This window comes from Amblyraja radiata, chromosome 13 (genome assembly GCF_010909765.2).
Source record: "Amblyraja radiata isolate CabotCenter1 chromosome 13, sAmbRad1.1.pri, whole genome shotgun sequence".
NCBI classification, from domain to species: Eukaryota; Metazoa; Chordata; class Chondrichthyes; order Rajiformes; family Rajidae; genus Amblyraja; species Amblyraja radiata.
Window position 1 is genome coordinate 35506859 of NC_045968.1, and position 13698 is coordinate 35520556.

At 46.6% G+C, this 13698-nt stretch overlaps 1 protein-coding gene across 3 annotated transcripts in view; it reads left to right on the forward strand.

Moving 5' to 3' along the window:
- Nucleotides 1–13698, forward strand: part of fgf12 (fibroblast growth factor 12) — a 132828-nt gene that overhangs the window by 72898 nt on the left and 46232 nt on the right. For all 3 annotated transcript variants that reach the window (XM_033031757.1, XM_033031756.1, XM_033031755.1), the window contains exons 2-3: nt 7861–7869; nt 8809–8919. In XM_033031757.1, coding sequence (XP_032887648.1) covers nt 7861–7869; nt 8809–8919 — 120 coding nt within the window. The remainder of the gene's footprint in view (nt 1–7860; nt 7870–8808; nt 8920–13698) is intronic.

Genomic DNA, 13698 nt, shown 5'->3' on the forward strand with positions numbered 1-13698 from the left:
TAATTAAAAATAAATAACTGAAATATCACATTTACATAAGTTTTCAGACCCTTTACTCAGTACTTTGTTGAGGCACCTTTGGCCGCGATTACAGCCTCAAGTTTTCTTGGGTATGACGCTACAAGTTTGGCACACCTGTATTTGGGTAATTTCTCCCATTCTTCTCTGCAGATCCTCTCAAGTTCTGTCAGGTTGGATGGGGAGCGTTGATGCACAGCTATTTTCAGGTCCCTCCAGAGATATTTGATTGAGTTCAAGTCTGGGCTCTGGCTGGGCCACTCAAGGCCATTCACAGACTAGTCATGAAGCCTGTGCTGTCCTGCACTGCCTTGGCTGTGTACTTCGGGTTGTTGTCCTGTTGGAAGGTGAACCTCTGCCCCAGTCTGAGGTCCTTAACGCTCTGGAGCAGGTTTTCATCAAATATCTCTTTGTACTTTGCTCCGTTCATCTTTCCCTCAATCCTGACTGGTCTCCTAGTTCCTGCCACTGAAAAATCCCCACAGCATGATGCTGCCACCACCATGCTTCACCGTAGGTATGGTATTGGCATGACACTTGACATTCAGGCCAAGGAGTTCAATCTTGGTTTTATCAGACCAGAGAATCTTGTTTACGTGCCTTTTGGCAAACTCCAAGCAGGGTGTCATGTGCCTTTTACTGAGGAGTGGCTTCCATCTGGCCACTCTACCATAAAGACCTGATTGGTGGAGTGCTGCAGATATAGTTGTCCTTCTGGAAGTTTCTCCCATCTCCACAGAGGAACCCTGGAGCTCTGTCAGAGTGACCATCGGGTTCTTGGTCACCTCCCTGACCAAGGCCCATCTCCCCCGATTGCTCAGTTTGGCCGGACGGCCAGCTCTATGAAGAGTCCTGGTAGTTCCAAAGTTCTTCCATTTAAGAATGACTGAGGCCGCTGTGCTCTTCGGGACCTGCAATGCTGCAGAAATTGTTTTATCAAGGTGTAGAAACATCTTAAGGATAATCAACGGCAACAGGATGCACTCAATTTTGAGCGTCATAGCAAACGGTCTGAATACTTAAGTTAATGTGATATTTCAGTTATTTATTTTTAATTACTTTGCAAAAATTTCTAAACACCTGTTTTCATTTTTTCATTATGTATGGTGTGTAGATTGATTAAAAAAAAAAAAAAGAATTTAATCCATTTTAGAATAAGCCTAATGTAACACAATGTGGAAAAAGTGGTCTGAATAGTTTCTGAATGCACTGTATCCATGATCTCCAGTGATGCTGCCTGACCCACTGAGTTACTTCAGCACATTGTGTCTTGTTTAGAGAGATAACCAAGTTGGTTTATAGTAGCATTGTGGAAGGATAGTGAAACAAAAGCATCGATAGGGTGAGGCTAAATTTGGTTGTTCTCTATTAACAAGTCATGGCCAGGTTCGCTGAGGAATGGTTGATAGAATTTAATAGGAGATAGAAGATAGGATGGTTAAAAAGGCTTTTGGCACATTGGCCTTCATCAGTTAAGAGTATTAAGTATAGAAGTTGGGAGGTCATGTTTCAGTTGTAGAATACGTTGTTGATGCCACATTTAGGTATAGTGTTCAGTTATGGGCACCATGTTAAAGGAAAGATGTTGTCAGGAATGGGTACAGAAAAGATTTACGAGGATGTTACCAGGACTAAAGGGTCTGAGCTATATGGAGAGGTTGAGTAGGCTGGGATTCTATTCCTTGCAGCACAAGAGGATGAAGGGTGATCTTATAGAGGAATAGATCACGTAGATTCACAGTCTGTTGCCAAGAATAGGTGAATCGGGGACCAGAGGACATCGGTTTAAGGTGAAGGGGAAAATAATTAATAGGAATCTGAGGGGTAAATTTTACACACAAAGGGTGTATGGAACAAGCTGCCAGAGGAGGTAGTTGGGATTATCCCAACATTTAAGAAACAGTTAGGCAGATACATGGATCGGACAGGTTTGTAGAGATCTGGACCAAACGTGGGCACGTGGGAACGTGGGACTAATGTAGCTGGGACATTTTGGCCGGTGTGGACATGTTGGTGCGAAGGGCCTGTTTCCATGTTCTATCACTCTATGGGTCTATGACTCTATTACATAGAGAAAGAAGCACAATGTGCTTGTAATGGCCGCAATTGAACCATTTGTACTTGACCTATCAGAGATATTCCTTTTTGAATGATTGAAAGACACAGTATGGAAATAGGCCCTTCATCCAACCGTCCACGCTGGCTATTGATAATCCCACTTTCATATCCACTCTGCACACGCTACGGGCAATTTATTGAAGGGCCTAATAATCTACAAACCCGCACATCTTTGGGATGTTGGAGGAAACCACAGCACCTGCAGAAAACCCAGTGGTCTCAGGGAGAACGTGTAAACCCCACATAGATAGCACCCGAGGTCAGGATCAAACCTGTCTCTGGCGCGGTGAGGCAGCAGCTCTACCCACTGCATCGCTGTGCCTTTTCTGCTACCCGTCCTTCTCCACCTTCTTTGCTGCTGTAAATGAACTTGTTTTCCCTTCTTTCCCAGGTCTGCCGAAGGTTTCAGACCTGAAGCATTAACCATTTCCCTCTCACTAGTCCAACATTCATGCTCCAGTCTATCTGACCTTCTGTTGAATCCGTGTTCTAACTCAATCCAATGAACTTATTCTCATCTATCTATTATAGTAAAACTCTCATCTTGTGTGTGCATGTGTGCGTGCGTGCGTGCGTGTTCTCTCTGATTCGGTGATGTCGTCAAATTATGCCAAAACAGTAAACGATAGCGCTACAACTATTGGACCACCTTACAATTGTCATGTGGTGGTTTGTATCAAGTTTTGTTCATATTCATGTTATATTACACGTTATTCACATTTTTTAAATTTCAAAACCCCAATTGAAGAAAAGTGTTCTTCCGTCTGCACTGTCACTTACAGCTATCAATGGGATTGTAGCCCTGCTTGCTACAATGTTGCTATCCCAGGACACTGAGTCCTGCCAGCCCTAGCAAGCAAAGATCCTAGAGGAGCTCTATAATCTTTGCTAGCAAGTGCAATTGCAAGATACAATGTTGCAATCACTTTTTTAATATTCCTGCCAGTAAGTAATTAAAAAAAAAAGTTTAATGGGGGAGGGTGAATAAGGGGAAATTTCAATTCAATTCAATTCAATTCAATTCAACTTTAATGTAATTGCACAAATACTGAGTATCGGTACAACGAAATGCAGTTTTGCGTCAGTCCGTAGTAGTGCAATATAGAAATTTAAAAAAAAGAGGATACAGAACAATAGAAAATGCAGAATAATTAAACAATGGGGACGGAGGGACCGGAGGAATCTATCGGCGGGACTCCGAGTTCAGCAATGCGACGGTATGATTGTAGAAGCTGTTCCTCATCCTACTGGTACGGGACCTGAGGCTCCTGTACCGCCTCCCTGATGGGAGGAGGGCAAACAGTCCATGATTGGGGTGGGAGGGGTCTTTAATGATCTTCCCAGCTCGTTTCAGACACCGTTTTCGGTGGAGGGCATCCATGGCAGGGAGCAGGGCGCCGATGATGTGCTGCGCGGTTTTCACCACCCGTTGTAGTGCCTTCCTGTCCGCAACAGTGCAGCTGCTGTACCATACCGTGAAGCAGGCGGTCAGGATGCTCTCGATGGTACACCTGTAGAAGTTGGTCAGGATCTGGGGGGACAGGTGGGCTTTCTTGAGCCTCCTCAGGAAGTAAAGGCGCTGCTGTGCCTTTTTGATCAGCTTGGAGGTGTTGAGGGACCAGGACAAATCCTCCGAGATGTGTACCCCGAGGAATTTGTAGCTGGAGACGCGCTCCACCTCAGTCCCGTTTATGTGGATGGGGGTATGTCTGCCCCCTCTGACCTTCCTGAAGTCGACAATAAGTTCCTTCGTCTTCTTGGAGTTGAGGACGAGGTTATTATTGGCACACCAGGTTGTCAGGTGCTGGACCTCCTCTCGGTAGGCTGACTCATCGTTGTCACTGATGAGTCCTACCACCGTGGTGTCATCAGCAAACTTAATGATGGCGTTGGATCCGTACTTAGGGATGCAGTCGTGGGTGAAGAGGGAGTAGAGGAGAGGGCTGAGCACACAGCCCTGTGTTCAGTGTTATAGTGGTGGAGTTGAGGTTGTTGACCCTAACAGACTGTGGTCTGTTGGTGAGGAAATCCAGTGTCCAGTTGCAGAGGGAGGTGGAGATGGAGGTGGAGGTGGAAATGCCAAGCCCGCTGAGTTTGGTGATCAAGCTGGCGGGGATGACAGTGTTGAAAGCGGAGCTGAAATCAATGAACAGCAACCTGATGTAGGAGTTGTTGTTGTCCAGGTGGGTCAGGGCAGAGTGTAGGGCCGCCGATATGGCGTCCTCTGTAGACCTGTTGGCCCGGTAGGCAAACTGATGGGGGTCCAGTGTGGGGGGGAGGCTGGCTTTGAGGTGAGCCAAGATCAGCCGCTCAAAGCACTTAGCAATGACAGGGGTGAGTGCCACTGGGCGGAAATCGTTGAGGCTCCCTGTGGCTGACTGTTTGGGCACTGGCACGATGGTTGATGTCTTGAGGCAAGTGGGGACAACACCCTGGGCCAGTGAGTGATTGAAAATGTCGGTAAAGACTCGGGATAGTTGTCCAGCACATGCCCTAAGCACCCGGCCAGGGATGCCATCGGGGCCGGCAGCTTTGCGCTCATTCACCTTGCTCAGTGCATCTTGTACAGCAGAGGTGGAGAGACTGAGGGGTTGTTCATTTGGGGGTGGAGCAACTTTGATGGCTGGGGTTTTGTTATCACGGTCAAAGCGAGCATAGAAATGGTTTAGCTCGTCAGGAAGGATGGCGTTGTCTGGGGGAGGGGTGTTAACTTTCTGGTAATCGGCAAGGGATTTGATTCCTTGCCACATGCGCCTGGGGTCAGAGTTGTTATGGAAGTGCTCCTCAATCCGCCGTTTGTGATTGAGTTTGGCATTCCTAATTCCCATTTTCAGATTGGCCCTAGATGAGCTGTATCCCTCAGCGTCGCCAGATCTGAAAGCGGCATCGCGAGCCTTCAGTAAGAGTCTGACCTCCCTGCTCATCCACGGCTTCTGGTTAGGGAAGGTCTTTATTTCTTTGTGTGTAGTGACATTATCGGTGCAGAATTTTATATAGTCCATAACTGTTGAGGTGTATGAGTTGATGTCCACTTGTGAATTGAAGGTGGACTGGGTAGCAAACAGACTCCAGTCTGTTTGCTGAAACTGCTGCTGTAAAACAGAGACAGCCCCCTCAGGCCAGACCTTCACTGTCCTCGTGGTAGGTTTCACACGTCTGATCAGAGGTGTGTATTTGGGGAGCAGGAACAGAGAGAGGTGGTCAGACTGACCAAGGTGGGGGAGGGGGAGGGCTTTGTAGGCTTCAGTAATATTAGTGTAAACTAAGTCCAGAATATTGTTTCCTCTGGTTGGGCAGGTAACATGCTGATGGAACCTGGGGAGTACAGTTTTGAGGTCGGAGTGGTTGAAATCACCCGCAACAATAAATGCCCCCTCTGGGTGAGCAGATAGATTTTTGCTGATAGCAGCTTGCAGCTCTTCCATTGCTAGCCTGGCATTAGCGTCCGGTGGTACATAGACTGCGGTGATAACAGTCGATGAGAATTCTCTTGGCAAATAGAAGGGCCTGCACTTTAACATCAGGTATTCCAGGTCAGCAGAGCAGTGGCTACCAATCCTAACGACGTCCGTGCACCATGAGTTGTTCACATAGATGCACAGTCCGCCGCCCTTGGTCTTACCGGAGTCCTCCGCTGTTCTGTCGGCCCTGAAGACAGTGCGCCCCTCCAGCTCGATGGCGTTGTCCGGGATGTTGCCGTTGAGCCATGTTTCAGTAAAGACCATGGCGTTGCAGTCAGCGATCCTTCTGTGTGTGGTGATCCGCAGCCGTAGTTCATCGATTTTACTCACCAAGGATCGGACATTCGCGAGGAAAATGCTGGGCAGAGCTGGCTGGTGAGGATTTAATCTCAGCCTAGCTCGATGTCCTCCCCGCTTCCCACGTCTTTGTTTGCGGTCCCTGCGCCGCCTCCGGGCACTACCTGTCGGGGAAGTTGGCCCGCTAGACCACGCTGTCCTGGAGATCTCCGGCGGCAGTTGGAAGTCGCTTCGGGGGCCCGTTATGCCGCCCTGCGCAGTTGGGGGCTATGGGTTAGTGGTGGAATATTGCATTGGGGGAACGGCTTGCATTGGGGGACAAGGCCTCCCATGTGACAGGGACCCAACGGGTCCCACTTAGTCTAGTATCTATTAACACTGTCACAAAACTTTGGGTGGGCAGCATTTGAACTTTTATGTACAGTTCTGGTCATTCCGTTACAGAAAGGATGTACAGGTTTTGGAGAGGGTGCAGAAGAGGGCTATCAGAAGGCTGCCTGGATTAAAGAGTGTTGGCTATAAAAGAGGGATCAAGATTTTCTTTAAACATTCTCCCTCTCACCTTAAAGCCAAGCCTTCGAGTCTGACATTTCCACCCTGGGAAAAAAATGGTTCTGACTGTCAATCTGAAGAAGGGTCCTGAACCAACCTATCCATGTTCTCCAGGGATGCTGCCTGACCCACTGAGTTCCTCCAGCAGTTTGTGATCTGCACAAGATTCTAGCATCTGCAGTTCCTTGTGTCTCTATCTACTTTTGACATTCAATGATGTTACCGTTATTGAGCTCCTACTACCAACATCTTTGTGGTCACAATTGACCATATACTCAACTGGACCAGTTACATGCTGTGACTCCAAGAGCAGCTCAACAGTTCGAGTGATACAGCGTCAGACAGGCTATTCGGCCAACTTGCTCATGTCAACCAGATTTTAGAGCTGGTTTAGAAATTGACAAGAAGAAAAAAAAAACTGTTGGGACATAAAATAGTAATGGAAAAAAAATATTTCATGTAACGTCCCTGCAGCAATCAGGCATCATTGTCTCTGAAGAACAAAGTCTGTCAGTTTCACTGCGGGTGAGCATTGAAATCGGCAAACAATTGCTTCTGTTGACACTTGTGGAATGATACTCTATTACACAATGCAACATAAAGCCTTTAGTATTTTTGGCTTGCAATAATGAAAATAAACATTCAGGTGTTAAGCAGAACTTTATGTTTCAAAATTCTGTAGAAAAATAAACTCTGTTCCACTTTATTTCTGTTTCACTCTCCACAGATACTGCCTGACCTGCTGAGTTTTTCCAACATATTTTTTGTTATTGTCTCAGATTTTAAGCATCTGGGGTTAAAAATTTATTTTTTCTTTATCCATGTACGTATTTTTTTAAATGTAAAATGTGATGTGTTCTAATCTGTTGTCTGCTGGGGCAACAGCATTAGTGCAAAAAACAACAAGAAGCTGGTCAAACTGGTTAAACGAGCTAGCTCAGTGCTGGAGGGGAGAGTAGACTCTGGGATGGATGTGCTTGAGAGGCGTATGAGGCACAAGGTGCAGGTCATCCTGAAAAACCCCGGGCATCCCCTCCATGTAATTCTGGAGAGTCAAAAGAGCACTCGGAACAACAACCGGCTCCTCTCCCTGCCCTGTAGAACGGAGCGGTTCAGGAGGTCCTTCACCCCTGCAGCCATTAGATTTTATAATTCGGACCGCTAGGCTGTAGGGGGATGCATTTTGCAATTTTTAATTTTTAATTGTTAATCAGGTAGTGTCCACATTGTATTCTATGTATTTTCTGTCTGCGTTCGTTTTGAATCTGTGGGTTTGTTGGTTGGGGGCTTCTGGACATCTGAATTTCCCTGAGGGGATCAATAAAGTATTTATTATTATTATTATTATTATTATTATTAATGCTACGTCTCTCTTTCTCTTTATTGCAAACTGATGTGCTGTCATGACGAGCAGTTTGTACAGGTGAGTAGACTTTCTTTGTCCTGCGCAGTGAATGCCGTGACTTTTTGGCTATATATGACCTGGGTGCGGTGGGGGTAGATGTGAGTGCGACATGCAAATTTAACCAAATCCTCTGGATCATGGCCCTTACAAGATGAGTTTCATTGCTGCCAGCTTAATACTTTATTGCTGGCATTCACTTGCATAAGGGAGGGAGGGGCAGAACAAGGAGCATGCCATTGTTCACAGAGCCCATCCCAACCCCCAATGGTCACCCTACTCCTTTCCCCTCCATTGTACGCTCATATCTCATCTCCAGAGCCTCCCAATTCCCTGCTATCCCCCCTTTTCCCCCTTCCCCATGTCTCCCCCTTAGGCTTTGCCTTTCACTCCTCTTCTCTCCATATCTGACATCCCTTTGTGTCCGTTTTGCCTCTGTCCTTTGTCACTTACTCCACCTATCTGCCTACCATCGCCCCCATCCCCCTCCCCCCCCCCCCACCTGTATCCACCTGAAATGTTGTCTGTCCATCCCCTCCACAGATGTTTCTCCAGCACTGTTTTTTTTACTCAAGATTCCAGCACCTGTAGCTCCTTGTGTCTAAACCATTCAAAACAACTGGGCTACTCCCCATCTAAGCTAGTGCCATTTGCCTGTGTTGACCCATAACTCCCTGAACCTTTCCTACCTGCTTTCTCTACCCTCTACACACTGCCAGACTTGCTTTGTCTTACTTCATGTGTCTGATCCAATGTCAAGCTTACACCCATTGAATTATAGCACGGAAACGATCCCTTCGGCCCACTTTGCCCATGCCAACTTTAGCCGATATCATCAGTTTGTATCCCTAGAAGCCCTTCCTGTCTCCATGCTGTATCTCTGTACGAGGGTCTGAATTGCGTTTCAGTTGGTGCGGTCCGTCCGAGATCATTGTTCTCTCTGTTTCTATCTTCCCACAGACCCAGAGCTAAAAGGTATCGTGACGAGGTTATTCAGCCAACAGGGCTTCTATCTACAAATGCAGCCGGATGGAAGCATCAATGGCACAAAGGATGAAAACAGTAATTACAGTAAGTCACTTGCACCCTCCACTCTCTCACCAGACCAGGTGCCCATACTGACTGGCACGGCGGTAGAGTGGCTGCCTCGCAACGCCAGAGACCCAGGTTTGATCCTGACTACAGGTGCTGTCCGTATGGAGTTTGTACGTTCTCCCTGTAACCATGTGGGTATTATCCGGCGGCTCCGGTTTCCTCCCACATTCCGTGGGTTTTTCACACAGAGGGTGGTGAATGCCTTCGAAGCGCTGCCATGGGTAGTGGTGGAGGCAAATACGATAGTTGCGTTTGTGAGACTTGTGGCAGGCACAAGGATATGATGGGAATGGAGGGATATGGATTATGTGCAGGCAGGTAAGAGTTGGTCTTGACATCATGTTCGGCACAGACATTGTAGGCTGAAGGACCGGTTCCTGTGCTGTTCTATTCTATGTTTGGTAGGAAGAGGGGTTGGCCAGGGAAAAGATGAAGGGGTTGAGATGATGGGCAGGAAGGGGGCTTTGCCAATGGGAAGAAGAAGCGATTTGAAGGGGTTCGACTGGTTGGAAAGACTTTGCTCGTTGGTAGGGGGCTTGTCTGGTGGGCAGGAGCAGTGAAGGATGGGGAAGGTGCAGGACAGTTTGTTGGGTAATTGGCAGGGGAGGGGTTATCCCTTTGGTACAAATGACGCTGGGCTGTAGATAATATGGTGGATTGTATTTCTCAATGAGGTGGAAGGGCGCTTTGATAGAATCATAGAGTTATACAGCATGGAAAGAGACCCTTCGGCCCAACTAGCTCACACCGACAACATGCCCTATCTATACTAGTCCCACCTGCTTGTATTTGGCCCATATCCCTGGAAACCTGCCCTATACATGTACCTGCCTAAATGTTTCTTAAAGGTTGCGATAGTACTTACCTCAACTACCTCTTCTGGCAGCCCAATCCATACCCTTTGTGTAAAAAAAAAAAAGTCACCCCTCAGTTTCCTATTAATTTCCCCCCCCCTCCCCACCATAAACCTATGTCCTCTGCTTCTCGATTCTCTATTCTGGGCAAGAGACTCTGTGTATTTACCTGATCTATTCCTTGCATGATTTTGTACACCTCTATAACATCACCCCTCATCCTCCTGTACACAAGCTTCTGCTTGTTAGTTGAGGGAGGGTTACACTGAGAGGGGGCATCACCAGCGTGTCTTCACTTCCAGAGTGTTTAGTTTGACCGTAAAGCCTTTGGGAAGTCCTGAGGCAGAGAGAGACACCATGAATTGGCTATAAATAGTTCGTTCTTCCCGCATTCTCTCCGCAGCGACTCATTAATCAGCCCCGACGCTTGGATTCCTTCCATTGACCTGACAGTTTTCCAGTCTGTTTCACATCTGACTGGGAATACTTACATTTTCACAACTGTTTAAATTTTAAAACCTATTGCCATCAGCGAGAGTTTATCTAGCCAGTGGTAATAGTTTAACTTGTTTCCATGACAATAGGGTTTGGCCAGCCTGCAGTTGTTAAAACATCATCCTTGAAATGCTGGTCTCACACTAAAGGCACACTGGGCGGCAAGGTGGCGCAGCTGGTAGTGCCACTGCCTCCCAGCACCAGCGACCTGCGTTCAATCATGGTCAATTTAAGTTAGAAATTGACACATAAATAGAGCTACAGGAAGAGGATGGTGCATTATTAGTGCGGGTAGACACAAGTTCAAGTTCAAGTTCGTTCAAGTGAGTTTATTGTCATGTGTCCCTGGATAGGACAATGAAATTCTTGCTTTGCTTCGGCACACAGAACATAGTAGGCATTTACTACAAAACAGATAAGTGTGTCCATATACCATAACATAAATTCAATTTCCTATTAATTTAATTTATAGCACAAAGTCCTGGAGTAACGCAGTGGGTCAGACATCATTAGGAGAAAATGGAGAGGTGATGTTTTGGGTTGAGACCCTTCTTCTGACACATTTTATCCATTTTCTCCAGAGATGGCTGCAATGACGCGCTGAGTGATACCAGCATTTTGTGTCTAACTGTGGTATGAACCAGCATCTGCAGTTCTTTTTTTATTACACTATTAGGGAGGGGCTGATACAGGCCTGTGGTGAGAGGGAGACAGGGGGATTAATTTTGAACTGATGCAGGGCTCAGGAGAAGGTAGGACACTGGGATGAGATTGGAATTGGTTCGTGCCTGCATGGATGAGAATGGATCCATGGGATTAGATTGGAATTGGTGGAGAGAGTGTGGATGAAGGATGGGACAATGGGATTTGTTTGAAATCCCTTAGAGTGGCACAGCAGTAGAATTGCTGCCTCACAGCACCAGAGACTTGGGGTTGATCCTGACTACGGGTGCTATCTGTATGGAGTTTGTACCTTCTTCCTGGGACCGCGTGGGTTTTCTCTGGGTGCTCTGGTTTCCTCCCACACTCCAAAGCCGTGCAGGTTTATAGGTTAAATGGCCCCTGTAAATTGTAAATTGTTTGTAGCATGTAGGATAATGCTAGTCTACGGGGTGATCGCTGGTCGGCGCGCTCTCGTTGGGCCGAAGGGCCTGTTCCCACGCTATATCTCAAGGGTCCAAGGTAAAGTAATTGATTCAAGTCTGCATGGGTGAGAATGGACCTGTGGTGCCTGACCCACTGAGTTACTCTAGCATTTTGTGTCTATCTTCGGTATAAACCAGCATCTGTAGTTCCTTCCTGCTCAGTGCTTCACAGATGACGCCATTATCTCATCCTTATTTCTGGATCTGAACCCTTGCCACTATTTGAGGAGAGATTTGTTTCTGGCGATGACACATACCAACGGAAGAAGTCTGTCTGTGTGTGAACGACTGTTCACCCGAATCCTGTACCAATATGTTTCAATTTACCAGCTGAACACATCGGTTGTTACAAAACATTCCTTTCCCCCTTGGCCAATGTAGATTGCACCCAGTGTCATACAGCATAGAAACAGGCCATTCAGCCCACCAAGCCCACACTGATCCACAACCACCCATTTACATCAATCCTACGCTACTAACTATTCTCCCGACATACTCATCAATTCTCCATGGATCCAAACGCTCATAGTCATAATGCACAAAACAGGCCCTTCGGCCCAACTTTTTCATGCCGACCAAGATGTCTCATCTAGGCTAGTCCCATCTGACAGCATTTTGCCCATACACTCTAAATCTTTCATATCCACGTCCCTTTCCGTGTGTCTTTTAAATGTTTTTATATTACCTGCCTCAACTACTTCCTCTGGCAGCTTGTTCCATATACCCATCACACTTTGTGTGGAAAAGGTTGCCATTCAGGTGCTTACTAAATCTTTCCCCCTCCTCTCACCTTAAACCTATCTTCTCTGGTTCTTGATTCCCCTACTCTGGGAAAAAGAGTTTGTGCATCTACCCTATCTATTCCCCACATGATTTTACATACAGCTATAAGATCGCCCCTCAGCCTCATGCACTCCAAGGAATAAACCTACACAACCATTCCCTATCTATCTACTCAGTTACACATTAGTGGCTTGTTTATATGTAATATCCTTTTTTGGGGGGTTGGTGGTGGTGATTGTGTGATTTAGATATGGACTACTCAGCCAACAGTAGGGTTAGCAAGTATTACACTGGGAAAATCTTTATTTGCTGAGGGATACTCTGAAGGATCTCTTGCCCAGAGTACGGGAACCAAGAACTCGAGGACATAGGTTTAAGGTGAGGGGGGAAAAGATTTACTTGGAACCTGAGGGGTGACATTTCACACAGAGGGAGGTGGGTATATGGAACGAGCTGCCAGAAGAAGTAGTTGGGGCAGGTACTATCGCAATGTTTAAGAAACATTTGGACAGGTACATGGCTAGGACAAGTTTAGAGGGATTTGGGCCAAATGTAGGCAGGTGGGACCATTGTAGATGGGGCATGTTGGGCAGCATGGGCATGCTGGGGTAAAGGGCCTGTTTCCTTGCTGTATGACTCTATGGGGCAAACACAGGCAAATGGGACCAGCTTAGATGGGGGATCTTGGTCGGCATGAACGAGTTGGGTTGTATGTCTCTATTCCATGGTGTACAGCTCTATTTGCAATGACTCTTGCTTACGTCTACTGGTGCACCCTGCAAATCATACTGGCAGGTTGCACCACAGTTTGGCTTGTGAACAGCTCTACCAAGATTTCAAGAAATTGCAGAGCTGTGGATGTAGCCCAGTCCATCACATAGACCAGTGCTGACTTCATCTACGCTTTAAACTGCCTTGGAAAAACAGCCAACATAATCAAAGACTTGTCCCATCCCAGCCATTCCTTCTTCACCCTGCTCCCGTCCAGCAGAAGGCACAGAAGCTTGAAAGCGTGCACCGCCAGACTCAAGAACAGCTTCTTCCCCTCTGTTATCAGGCTTCTGAATGCTCGTTCCATAAGCTAGGGTACATCGATTCACCTCGACCCCATTGCGGACATTGAACTTTGTCTCTACAACTGGTGCGCTACAATTCTGAGAACTATATCTTGCACTCTGTATCTTCCCCTTTGCTCTACTTATTGTACTTGAGTTTGACTGGATTGTATTTATGTGTAATATTATCTGATCTGATTATATAGCATCCAAAACAAAGCCTTACACTGTACTTCAGTACATGTGAAAATAATAAACCTAAACCTATGACTCGTAACTCAGCGGGTCAGACAGCATCTCTGGAGAAGATGGTTAAGTGATGTATTGGGTCAAGGCTCTTTATCAGAATAATGGAACCAATAACCTTGATGTGGATTGTGTGAATAGGACCCTGACCATAAACGTTTGAGGTGGCACAGCTGT